Here is a 12671-nt window from a genome sequence, read left to right on the forward strand (position 1 = left end):
CAGGCTCCTGGGAGCAGACAGGCCATGTGGGCCCTCAGCAGATGGGCCGAGCTCAGCTGGCATGAGACGTGGTTCCGGTCAGCAAAGCGGTCCCTAATTGCCCAAAAGCACACCCCACATCTTTGCAAGAGACACAGAAGTGCTTTTTCCCACAGAAGTCCTCCTCCTCCTCCACCCTGGAGCTGTCCGCAGCGGCCTGGCGCCATTTTGAGGCCGAGGTTCCCTGGGGTTAAAAGCCAGCATCTTAATTCAGAGTGCCAATGTTCAATTTTGCTTTCTGCCACCAGACTAGATTGCAGGCCAGCGAGAGAGTCTGGGTTAGTGGCCCACTGGGTCACCTCCCATTTGTTTTCCTCAATTTTGTGTTGTCATAAATTCATTCCAGCCCGTTGTGGTTGATCAGTTTATCTCCGCCGGGGCAGGGAGCGCTGCGAGCATGATGTATGGCACGGAGCATTGTAGCCAGCCTCTCCATGAATCACTCCAGCTGGTTGGTGTCAGCCCCAAAGCAAACAGGCCCCGGCCGCTGAGCGTTGACTACGATGAGCTCAGTATGGGAAGAGACATGACGTATGAATGTTTATTTAATAATTCTCTAATATTTCCAGCGGAGTGTGGCTGTGCCTTCTGGGGGGAGGGAGGGAGGTTGAAGAGGGAAACTCTAATCTGTTGGGGTGGGTCATAAATCAGGAAGACAACATCATTAATCAGGGATGGGACTGAACTGGAAGGAGGTGGGACTGGAGCTGCCATCCTCAGTGGGAAGGGGGCTGTGCTCTTTTTCTTTTTTTCTTTCTTTTTTTTTTTTTTAAATCCTGTTTCTGATTCTACTTGGCCCCAGCAGTGCTGCCCATGTAATAGCAAGCCTGGACACAGGGCTGTTTAAGTGAGTATGCTACTTCCACCTTGCGATGCAAGCCTGCCAAGCATTAAATCCCTTTATAATTATCTTCTTTATATAACACTTCATGCTCATCATGCTTCATTGGATGAGATGCTCGTTGGGTTAAAAAAAGGGTCTGGGAGACAAAAAACAATTGTATTCTATTTTTCTGGTCTCCTCTTTCTTCCTCTTCCCCCCTCACTTCACCTCTTTCCAGAGCAGCTGTTCAGAAAGCATTGGCTCTAATGTTGGCTGCTGCAGGAGCATGAGGGAGAGAATTAGTGAAGATTGAAGTATAGGGTGGATTCCATGTGCAAAGAGCAGTAGGTGAGACAGCAGTGTCTGGGTCTAAGGCCCTCTGCTCCTGGGGAGACAGGTTGAGACTGGAGCCTCTGCTCCAGCGTGCAGCCAGAGGATTAGCTCAGGCCTCAAAGGCAAGGAGCCACGCTTAAGCCACTGTGTCACAGGGAAACAGAAGCTGTCGTGCATTCGCACCGGAGGATAAGCACTCCCCAGCCCTTCTCTGTAATGTCACACCATTAATAGGCTTTGGTGGTAGACAAGAAAATCCTGTAGCAAGGATAAATTTTTTTAAAATTACCTCAAGCCGTTAATGACCTAGCCCTTTGTGCTCAGGGGGGAGCATGGGGCTGAGGATCTGTAACAAGAGGCTCCAGGCTGAGACCAGCCCACACAGACTGGAGACGAGGTTTGGGAAGCATGGGGTTGTTGAAGCTGGGCTGAGTGCTGCCTGTGTCTCAGGGCTCTTGTCCAGATCTGTTATTTATTTTTTAAGCGTTAGTTCTTCCTGTCAGTAATTTAATAGAATGTAATATGTGCTGGTGGTCAGAGTTGGAAAGGTGCATGGGCAGATGTTGGGCTTCTTTTATGAAGTGAGACATTCACATTACTTCATCCTCTAGATTGAGTGTTCAGGCTCTGGTAGTGAACAGAGTGCTGGGTTTTCTGCTCCCTCCTTTAACTGTTTGGTAGAAACTAGATGTGCCAGTGATGATCCCAGATGTGATTACCACTGTGCCAGCTGAAATTCTGTCAGCGTCATGGTTCTTCTCAGGGTAGCAATTAACAAATTGGATCAGCCTCCCAGTTAACTAGTGACAGGATGAGAGGGAATGGCCTTAAGTTGCACCGGGGAGATTCAGTTTTCATTAGGAAAAGCTTCTCTGAAAAGAGTGGTCGGGCACTGGCACAGGCTGTCCAGGAGGTGGTAGAGTCACCGTCCCTGAAGGTGTTCACGAAACGTGGGGATATGGCACTGAGAGATGTGGTTTAGTGGGTGATATTGGTTGTAGGTGGACAGTTGGATTGGATGATCTTTGAGGTCTTTTCCAACCATAATGATTCCATGATTCTACAAAGCTCAGCAAGGCAGGCTAATGGGAAGAGCTTGGATCTGGTGTGACAGTGGTATCCATTCAACAAGTTGTATCCAGAGATAGGGTCTAATACTTATACTTTGGAGACAGTTCTTGCAGACATATTGGACATCTTCCTGCAGTGGAAGAGGTGCTTTTGTCTGTAACGTTTTAGAGCTGATGTGTCTGCAAAGGCAGAGTGGCTGTCAGCTCTTGTGGCAATAGCATCCTCATCCCACCATGAGCTCAAACCCCAGGAAGGAATTTTCTTCCTATCTGGCAGGTACAGTTGAGGCATCTTGCCTTTCATGTCTCTTTGCCCTCCTCTTTCTTTTCTTTTTTTTTCTTTTTTTCTTAGTTTCAGAAATGCTGTTAACTTTAATTTGTGGAGTTGCTTCCTGGGAGTGAAAAATCGATGGGGGGCTATCGCAGTGTGAAATTCGACTGTCACTATTGAGCTATAGAGTTAGCAAGATGTCTCAGAAGGTAAAAAATAAATCGTGGCCCAGCAAGTGCTCAGCTGTGCTATTTCAAAGGGGATATGAGGCTGATGGTCCGTTAGAGGGTACTTCAGTTAGATGGATGATGATTCCCTGTGAAATATTGGAGTTATTCCATAGGTAAGAGAAACTTTAGCTTATAAAACACAACCAGCTGCCTTCTAGCAGACGGATTCTGCCCTGAGACGTGTGAGCAGCTTGTCAGAGAGAGGACTCATCCCTAAAATTAGCTTGTCGTGTTTAACGGTGTCTCTGATGGAGCATTTTAGATCCTACTGTGTCCCTTCTGAAAATACTTTGAGGATGTGACTGTTTATTCACATCCCTTACCTACGCTGTAAGAATTAACAGTCTGGGACTGGGTTTTCTTGTTCTTTTTTTAGGAAATGTTTGCATGGTGCTCAAGAGAAAAGTAAGAATTATTTTTAATGTAGGCTATGTTCTTTGTTTGGATGGGAATGTTCCCTTAAAGAGCAGAAGAGGGGCCATGTTGTGCCCCTTCCACTGCCAGTTTGCTCTCTCTCCTGTGCATCTGTTGGAGGGCAGCCCTGGCTGCACAGATTCTCTGTGTGCTGGCATTAATAGGGCTACTGCTTTCTTTGGCACTTACTGGCTATTACAGCAGGACTCACTAAGTGTTTGTGCTCTGCCAGCTGCTGTGTGACAACAGGATGATTGGGATTATGGTTCTTGGTAGTTTATGCGTTTCTTAGGCTATAGTTAGTAAATATAAATCTAAAGTAGTACCAAAAAAACCCCACCTGTTTGTATTACTTCCCAGCTAACCCGTGTCTGGGACACTGTAGAGTGTGTAATTATTTATCTTACACTTGCATGCACGTTCGTGATACAACAGAGGGGAGCTTACTGCTGCAAGAAGCAGTTTTATGCTGTATTTAGTTTAGGTTGATGAAGATCTCCCCCAAAAATGTAGCTGGTGTTACACAAGCAATACCAAGTAATGTAATTAACATTTAAAAACCATGTTCATTTTTTGCCTTCACTTCAGTGTTGATGCTTGTCTTTCCCCACTGTCCACCGCTGTGGCCACTTCATCTTATTTGCCCATTTGCTTCTCCTCCTTTGTTTCGGACGGTTGCTATCCCTCCAAAGCCCTGTTTCCCACTCAGTTGTGTAAGCGTTCCTGCCCTTCCCTTGGACAGCCAGCTCGTGACCTGTCCTTCATCTGCACTGCTGATTTCCTTTTCCAGCTCTGGGACCACAGTTGGTTATGCGATACTAAAGTGCAATGGCCTCATGTTTCTTTTTGAAGGCACATTTACCTTAAATGATGCTAATTCTGATCCTTTCTTTCCCCATGAAAGGAAACAGTCGCGGTGTAAAAGTTCTAGGCCAGGCAGCACAAGTTGTAGGAAGTTGTCTGGAGGATGTGTTATCACGCTGCCCTTGTGCACCTCCAATCAGTGCTCATGAATGGGGTTCTGGAAAGCATATCACCTCAGCAGTAAAGCCCTTAAAAGGCTGCAGATGAATCCAAGTGGTGCTGTAGTAGCATAGATATTTCCTGTTTATTTTGGCCATTTGGAGGCAGGCCATGGGAGTAGAAGGCATTTCGTTGCGCACAGGCTCAGCCTAGGAGTCTGCTATTCCCCTTCCACTTCAGGGATATTTTACAATTTTAATGCCCTGATTATCCAGCCAAAGCTACCAATAATCCCAGACTACCCCCAGCCCGCAGTTGGATGCTGGGTTACAGCAGACCTAAGTCCTTCAGTAGAGGAATAGGCCTGCCTCGCTGTGTGTGGAGCTTGGTTGTAATCCAGACTTGTTTGCTTGTGGATCAAGCAGTCTCGGTAGGCTGGAACCTGCAACCCATGTTCTTCGTTGGGGAGCGGAGCTGCACTTCCCATCTTCACCACCTGCCTTCCCTGGCCCTGATTTGTATTGAGACGGCACAGCAAACCTTCACAGATCTATTAGGAATGCACTTCTGATCCACCAGGATGAGGGATGCGTTTGAAAAGTGAATTGGCATATCACTGCACAGGATGTGCAATAATTTATACTTAGGAATTTTGCTCAGAGAATTGTTTTCTAATTCAGCTGGTGCTGCCACAGTAAAACCTGCAGCAGAATGCTCTTTCGTAGCGTGGCTTTTTCCTTTATCGCCAAAGCTGCTCCAGTAAAGCAATGGGATTGCATTTATTTCCTCTTTGAAACAGGGGACATCGTCTCTAAATCGAGATCAGAATGACCCACGCATTCTTTCTCCCAGCTTTCATGTCGAACCATAATTGCTCAAATGGCACAGTTAAAATTTTGGCGCAAGCTCAGTCTTTCACTCGCTGCCTTTTTAAATCAGTCCCAGTGGCCGGCAGACACCGTGTAGCCCTACAAATGCATCTAAACACACTGACTCCGAGGCTCCTTCCATTCTGAATGATCAGCGGTGCCATCTGTCTCTGTTTTGATTGGGGCTGGACACATGTGTCCTGGCAAAACCTGGGCCAAAAAGAGAGAGAGAGAGAGAGCGCCAGCCCTGAATTTACTTCCCGCTTCTGTAGAGGCATTGTTGGGCTCTGCGTTGTAGAGGCGGAGGAGATGGGAAAGCATAATGAATTCTTCTGTCGTTAAATTCTTTGGGGAATCTTTACCCAAGTCCCAGCTAAATGCAGCTTAAAAATGCAGCGGTAAGCTCCCCTCAGTGGTATTGCGGCGGTGCGTGCAAGTGTAAGAGAAATAATTCTTCTGTGGGGAGAAAAGAGACAACATTGTTGGTTCGAGATGAAATTAGTCAGAATCAAACTCTGAACTTGGCAAGCAGCTGCCGGCATTAACAAGTTGTGCAAGCAAGTATAAAATAGAGGCACTGCTGGCGGAGGGGGCTCAGCACTGTGTGTGTGTGTGTGTGTGTGTGCCCTTGCATGCACCCCGCTCCAAATTCACTACTTAGAACACGGAAATTAGAATGGGGAACATTGCATTATTCATAACTTGGCAACCAGAAGCCAGGGCGCTTTGCCAAAATAAACTATTCGCTATAATTACAGGTGAAGCAACATTCTTTAATATCTTACAATACAAAAACATACATTAATCAAGGAAAGAGGGCTTTTTTTTTTCCTAGAGGACAATAAATTAGCATCCTTGCCAATTTCCTCAATACACGTGACAATGTTTTACAGGATTATAAGTCAGCCTTTTTAAAGGAGGTTAGTCTGAAAACAAATAAACCCGATAAATGAGATTTTTAGCTAAATATAAAGGGGAAGCCAGCTCCTAAAGTGCTGATGTCTTGCCAGCTGATTTGCTTTTAGTGCTGGCATTCTCATGGACAGAGGGTCTAAACTTTGCTTGGTATGATTTGACACGGCCCTAGTGATAGCAGCTTTGCTGGGTGGTTTGCTGCTCTAAGGAATCTGGCCCTGTGGCTGTGTATCCCCCAGCAGAACTCACATCTGCCCTGATGAACCCCCCCCATCACTTTAGCAATAGCATGTGCTGCAGGTTGTGCTTGCTAACTTGAAAGGGAGGATGGATTCTTCACCAAAGTGAGGACAAAAAGCATCCTTGTCCTGGATGATAGGTAGTGATTGTGCACTGGTGCTTTGGAGATCATTTGGTTTGAGCAATCTCAAATATGAGTGCAGACTGGGAGAACTCACTGAAAGCAGCTCTGTGGATAAGAATTTTGGAATCCTCGTGGACAAAAGGATGGACAGGCACTGGTACAGCTGCCCAGAGAGCTCTGTGTGTCCCATTCATGGAGGTGCACAAGGTCAGGTTGGATGGACCCTGAGCAGCCTGATCTGGTAGGGGGCAACCAGCCCGCAGCAGAGGGTTGAAGCTGGATGGGCTTTGAGGTCCCTTCCAGGCCAACTCAATTCTGTGATTTTATCAGATCTTAAAATTCTGTGCCCCACAAGGTGAGTTGTGCGTATTTGGCTTTCTCTTGTGCAGTAAAATAGTGATTATAATAACCATCATCTGGAAGCATGGTTGGATATGGCCAGAAGTAATTTCTTTGCTCCTGGAATCTCACTTTAACTTTACACTGCCTTCAAAGCATCAACCAGTCTGTTTCTGATATTTATGATATGTAAGCTGGTAGCAGCCTGACCTCTGCCCCTGGTGCAGGGAAATGGAGGTATGCTCTGCTGGGATCAGGCTCTCCACCTTGGACAAGGGGAAATAAGGTCTTTGTTTAAAAATAAAGCCATCACTCCCAGGTTTGTTACTGCCACTCTGAGTTTACAGAACATACAAAAACAAAAATAAAGGTATGAGGACAAGAGAGGAAGGTCAGAATACCAAGTGTCAGAAGGAGCCCATGAAATCTTCTGGTGGTGCGTTTAATCAGCGCTAAGCATTTTTTTTTTTTTTACAAGGTACACACAAACAGTGGAACTGTAAAAAAAAAATATATATATATATATTATATATATATGGAATGCTGTGTACAGTGTGACTGCTTATGAAGAAATTAACATTTGTATCCATTAGAAGGAAACCGAAGGGGAATGTTTAATGGTGGCTCCTCAGCAGCGAGGTGCTTGAAATGAGACCTGGGTAAGGGGTGGATGAGGTTATTCACATGGGTCAAATAGGCAGGATTCTAGATGCAGTGATGTATTTCTTGTTTGTTTGTTTTTGTATGATGGAAACGAAACAGGTGAATAGCTGCTTCTGGTATCTGCTATGAAGCTTTTGCTCTTGGGCCTATTCCAGTCAAACGGTTTTTTCAGCAGCCCTTAATATCCATCTGGGAAGGGTTAACTGAAGCCAATCACTTTGACATCGGTATCTTTTTGTTTCCTTTTTGGTCCAGTATTTTGCTGATGATAAAGCACAGACTTAGTCAATTGAGAGATTCCAGAGCTGCAGAATCAGAGATAATTTAATTAACGGAATTGCTTGTGATTGCCCACTGGGACAGCGGGTAGGAATTGCTCGATTTAATTTGGAGAAACAAAGATCACATGCATGCTAATGTTTGACAAATAACCAGTGTTTGGGTTAAAGTTTTTTGCAAAGGGGAGGCAACCTGTTCCCAGGGGAGATTTCCAAGCAGGTGCTTGCTGAGTAACAGATCAAAGGTACAGATAGGTCCTTTTTCTCTTACATGGCACTTTTGTGCCCTTCTCCTGGCCTTTTATGTGAACAAAAGCAAGGATTTGCTCAAAGAAAGTAAGTTCGGTTTTTTTTTTTTTGGTACTGACAAGAGGAAGAGCATGTTTTGAACAGTAGAAAAACGTGTATTGGGCACGAAGACTGGAAAGTGCTGTCTTCCCAGTCTCCCAGTAGACTTGCTCTGCGATACCCCAGCTGTGTCTGCCAAGTTTTGGGAGTCATAGGGAAGTGCAGGACCAAGCTTCTTCTCTGAAGAGCCCTTCCTTTTCTTGCTCTGGTGTAAATGTTTGTGGTGAGGCTCCCGTATTTGTGGTGGAGATAGGTGTAGCTTCCCAGTAAGAATGGGACATGCCTTCTTGAGGCATCCTCTGCCACGGAGGAGTTGGTGAGGCTGCTCTGCTTCCTCCTTCCTGGTTGGAAGCAGCAGCCCAGGGCCGGATGCATAGCTCCTTGCAGTAGTTGTGCTCAGCAGCTCTGTCCTGAGACTGATGAATGACGTTATCCAAACATGTCAAATCAGAGCATTGAGGCACAAAATTGCTAAAATGGTTCTCCCGCATCCAGCACGAGGTCAAGGCAAAGCAAGGAGCAGGGCTCTGGAGCCAAATTCCTTCTTTGTTGCCATTCCTTCAGCCTCCCTTGGCGTCGTGGCTTGTGGAGTTTGCTTCACTCTGGCCTTGCTCAGCCCTTAAAAACATAGCACAAGCTGCTCCCAGCTGTCTCCAAGCGAACTCGCATGAGGTGTGCATGCAAGAGGGAAGCCTCAGGGAATTCCTGAGATTGCTGCTGCAGGAAGAGTTGCTCTGAAGTGATACTTATCTTTAGGATACAAGCAGCAGGTTGACGGTAAAATGTCACTAAATGGAATGGTATGTGTCCCAAGTGTGCTGGCCACCACGGGAGCCAGACACATGGGAAGTGACTCTCATCTTTATTCCATCCCTGGAGGTAGTTCCAGTTTCCTTTATTTACTAATGTTCTCCCTATTTCCCTTGACCTCATTTCCTCTGGCTTTTCGGAAGCAACCATGCAATTATCGCTCGCTTTGGGTTGACCCTTGGCCCCCATGTCCCTTGTTGCTGCTGCTCCAGGAGGCTTTTCTGAAAGCTCAAGTGCAAAATACTCACTTGTGGCCAAAAACCTCTCTCTGGAGAGCTAGGAGCCGTGCTTTGGGCACAGGATTTGTCCTGAGAGCACACTTAGCAACAAGAACATGGAGTTTAAAGTCTGTCACAGCCAAGCTTTGATCAGCACTGGGAGATACTGCTGTGGCTAAAGCTCCCTCTCTTACCAGTGCACCCTAGTCTTGTTAATAAATGTATATTTAACAATGTCTGGAGCGTATGAAGTGATAATAACTAAATCAATACCTCCCACATTGATTGTCCAGGATCCCTACAGCGTGACGCACGCAGCGGTGCGGTAATTTTCCAGCTAACTAGCACCCTGATCTACAGCCCTCCTATTGATTGGCCATTGTATCAGGCAGCCTCTGAGCATTATTTCTTATACCTCTATTCAGCCTCCTTTTCTGATTCATTCATTTATTAGTGGACAGGTGCGATTATCTGAGAGACTTTCCAAAATTGGCTGATGGGGGTCAGCCATTTAGGCCTCTATAAACAAGCCATTTTGTATCTCCTCTAGTTGTTGCAGTGGCAAATTCTTCCTTTTCAAGCTTTGACCACTATTGGGCTAGGTCTGGAGATGAATTGGCTTTTGCTTGGATCTGCTCAAGGATTCCTCTTTTCCCTCTGCTTACTGAGGCACTTGCTCTTCAAAGGAGAAAGGACAGTTCCATGGATGGTAGGGAATTTAGCAAGGGTTGAGGTTTCTGCTTGCCCTCTGCTTTGGGCAGGAACCTTGCTGCCTTCTAAGTTCCAGTAGCTTCACGCATGCAGGAAGGGAGAAATGGATTCCAGAAAGTCAAATTCAGTTGCAGCCTTCATCTAGCATCAGTTTTTTGACAGGGCAGGCTGGAAGGGAAATGATTTTCTCATCCCACAGTAATCTTTAAGTTATAAATAAATAATCCTATTCCTCCCTCAGACAAAACTAACAGCTTTCTACACTTTCTTTGAAAATACTGACAACTCTCCCTCGAGGGTGAGAACCCAAACTGGGATATGATAATTTATACCAACAAGCAGGAGCAAGTGGATGTTTCACAGCAGGGAGCTCTGTTTCCTACTAAAGCTCTTTCATTTTGCTCCAAAGAATATTTGTTGATTCCAAGACTTGAATGCACAGTGTCCCTGTTTCCACGTGGTTGCCATCCACCGGGCTACTGTGAGACCTATATTTCTTTGCCTTTTTTCCAGTTTATGATTTTCTGCTATTTTTTAATAACTCATTTGCAATGAATCTCCTTCTGATTAAAGAGAGCAAGAGCCTTAATGTCAGTGCAATACTCTGCAAGCCTTTCCTGGGGAGTGCTGGAGGGCCCATGGCTGTATCTGCACTGTGCAGAAATCTGATTTTGCAGCATGCTGGAGTGACACATCCTTGTCTGTAATGCTCCCTGCATCTCATTTGCTAAGCATTACTGCCTGCCCTTGCTTTTAGGTTGGCAAGTTGCTTTTTTCACCAGCCTTGCAGAGCCATGAAAATACACTTTTCTGCCCTCAACACAGTGCCTCTGTGACAAAAGAGATAATGCTGCCCATCAAAAATGACCCTAGGAAATGGGAAAGCAGTGGTTGTAAAGCTGCTTTTATAGCCTCCCTGTTGGCACAATGTCTGTTGCTTTTGGTTTCTCCTTTTCAGTATTAGAAACCAACAAGCTGGAGCACGGCTTAATGTAAAAGCACTGTGTGGATCCTCTGTAATGCAGATCTTCTGTTTCACAAGTTTGATGGTCAGCAGAGGCCTCTATTCTTTAAGGGGAAGAGCAGCTCCTGTTGCCCACACAAAGTTAGCTCACCAGCTTGGAGGAGCGCCCAGAGCCTTGTCCAGTGTGTTTGGTCCCATGGAATCTCTCAGAGGAGACAGGAAAAAACCTAACAAAATCTATTATTTAAGTGTTCACGTCTTGCAGAAACTTGCTTTCTATGCAGTTGGCAACACTGGTCCTGTTGTGCTGTCGTGATGTGTTTGGAACTGCTTAGTAGCAGACCTCCAAGAATTCACATTGCAATTGCAATTTTCAATGCAAGTTTGAATGTTGCTCACTTTGTCCTCAGTTGCTTGCCTGTTGTTAGATCCTTTTCCCCCTGAATTCTTACCGATCTTGTGTGCTCAGTGGTGCTCACTCTCCATCATCTTTTGCAGAATTACAGAAGACTCTGCAGTGACAACATTTGAAGCACTAAAGGCTCGTGTCCGTGAGTTAGAAAGGCAGCTTTCCCGTGGGGACCGCTATAAATGTCTCATTTGCATGGTGAGTAGCACTCCACTTGTGGTAATGAATCAGAAATGCCTTGGTGTCTTTGCCTTACCTTTGCTAAGAAGGGAAGAAGGTTTTTTCCTTTTTCCTTTTTTTGGGGGGAAGAGGGGGAGGGGAGAGAACTCACCCTCATCCCTGTACACTATGAAGAATCTCTTTCCTTTTGAGTGTAAGTGCAAGGTTGTTTTAGAAATTGGAATTTCTGTGTCCATTAGATTGTTCCGCTGACTTTTATAGCCAAGAAAACCCCCACTTTGGAAGGCTTTCAGGCTCACCAGAGAAAATTCCCAGATACCAGTGTTCTCTTCTCTTTATATACATAAAAGGGTACATTCCATGATCTGAGACCCACCCTGCGATTTGAGAAAAGAAGGTTGCCTGTTTAAAAGTTGTCCTGCTTCCTCTGTGGTGATGCTGTAGCCTCCCTAAAGAAAGGCAGCAGCTCCCTCTGATGGTCTGAGCTTGCAAAGCTTTTCATCTCCTTGTTAGGTCTTCGTTCTGCTGATTGCAGGAGAAAAATCTGCTTGGTAGAGGGCTTCCTCTGCAACTTGAGCTTGATGCTATCTCTCCCACCTGTGACTTGCGGGTATGGGGATAGCAGTTCCCCTGCCTTGTCCCATGAAAGGCACAAGAGTTCACTGCTGATTTTCAGGCGTTTGTTAGCAATCATAGAAAGCACTTGAGCATGTCTGCTGAAGTAGCAGCAGTGTTATTGGGATATAGTTAAGCTGTTGCCGCAGAGTAGAGTTGTGATAAGGGTTAATCTTACCCTGTTGCTGTTTTTTATATGATCTGGTGACCCTTCTGATGGCAGTAACGGCAGGTGGCCACAGCAACTTCAGATGCTCTTGCGATAACTGTGCTGAGCCAAGTCACCACTTGAGTGGATTATGGGCTTCCAGCAGTTCTAGGAAGCCAGAGACTTTCTACCTCTGCTGTACAAACATTGCTATCTCTGCTCAGTTCTTAAGTGGAAAGTCAGCAGAAGTTTGTTAACGTGAGACCCTCTTAATTCTGCTTTGTTTTTTCTTTGCCTCACGCCTCATGGTAGACCAAGGTCAGATCTTTCTTGCTTTGCTAATGGATCATCTGTAGTCTGATGCCATGCCAACAAAGAAGAATGTTGCAATGGGATTGGGAATGAAGAATCAGTAGATTCCTGCTATGGAAATAACCTATTTGCTTCTTCTCCTTCAGGACTCCTACACAATGCCCCTGACTTCCATTCAGTGCTGGCATGTGCACTGTGAAGAATGCTGGCTGCGGACTCTGGTGAGGCTCTTGGCTACTTTTTTATTGGCTAACGGACTTCTCCCTCTCTTTTGGGATACTTTATTTTAAATCACCATGGGGAAAGATGCTTTTTTTGCTTTATTTTAAATAATCTAAGTGCTGTGCATGCAGGCTTTGAGGTCTTTGCCACTTACCACCCCACT

General features: G+C 45.6%; 1 protein-coding gene across 7 annotated transcripts in view; it reads left to right on the plus strand.

Annotated features, from left to right (window-relative positions):
- Positions 1–12671, plus strand: part of RNF220 (ring finger protein 220) — a 164856-nt gene that overhangs the window by 143574 nt on the left and 8611 nt on the right. For all 7 annotated transcript variants that reach the window (XM_090146571.1, XM_090146574.1, XM_031601170.2 and 4 more), the window contains 2 exons: positions 11121–11229; positions 12433–12507. In XM_090146571.1, the coding sequence (XP_090002697.1) occupies positions 11121–11229; positions 12433–12507 (184 nt within the window). The remainder of the gene's footprint in view (positions 1–11120; positions 11230–12432; positions 12508–12671) is intronic.

Source organism: Phasianus colchicus, chromosome 9 (genome assembly GCF_987193195.1).
Source record: "Phasianus colchicus chromosome 9, bPhaCol1.hap1.1, whole genome shotgun sequence".
NCBI lineage: Eukaryota > Metazoa > Chordata > Aves > Galliformes > Phasianidae > Phasianus > Phasianus colchicus.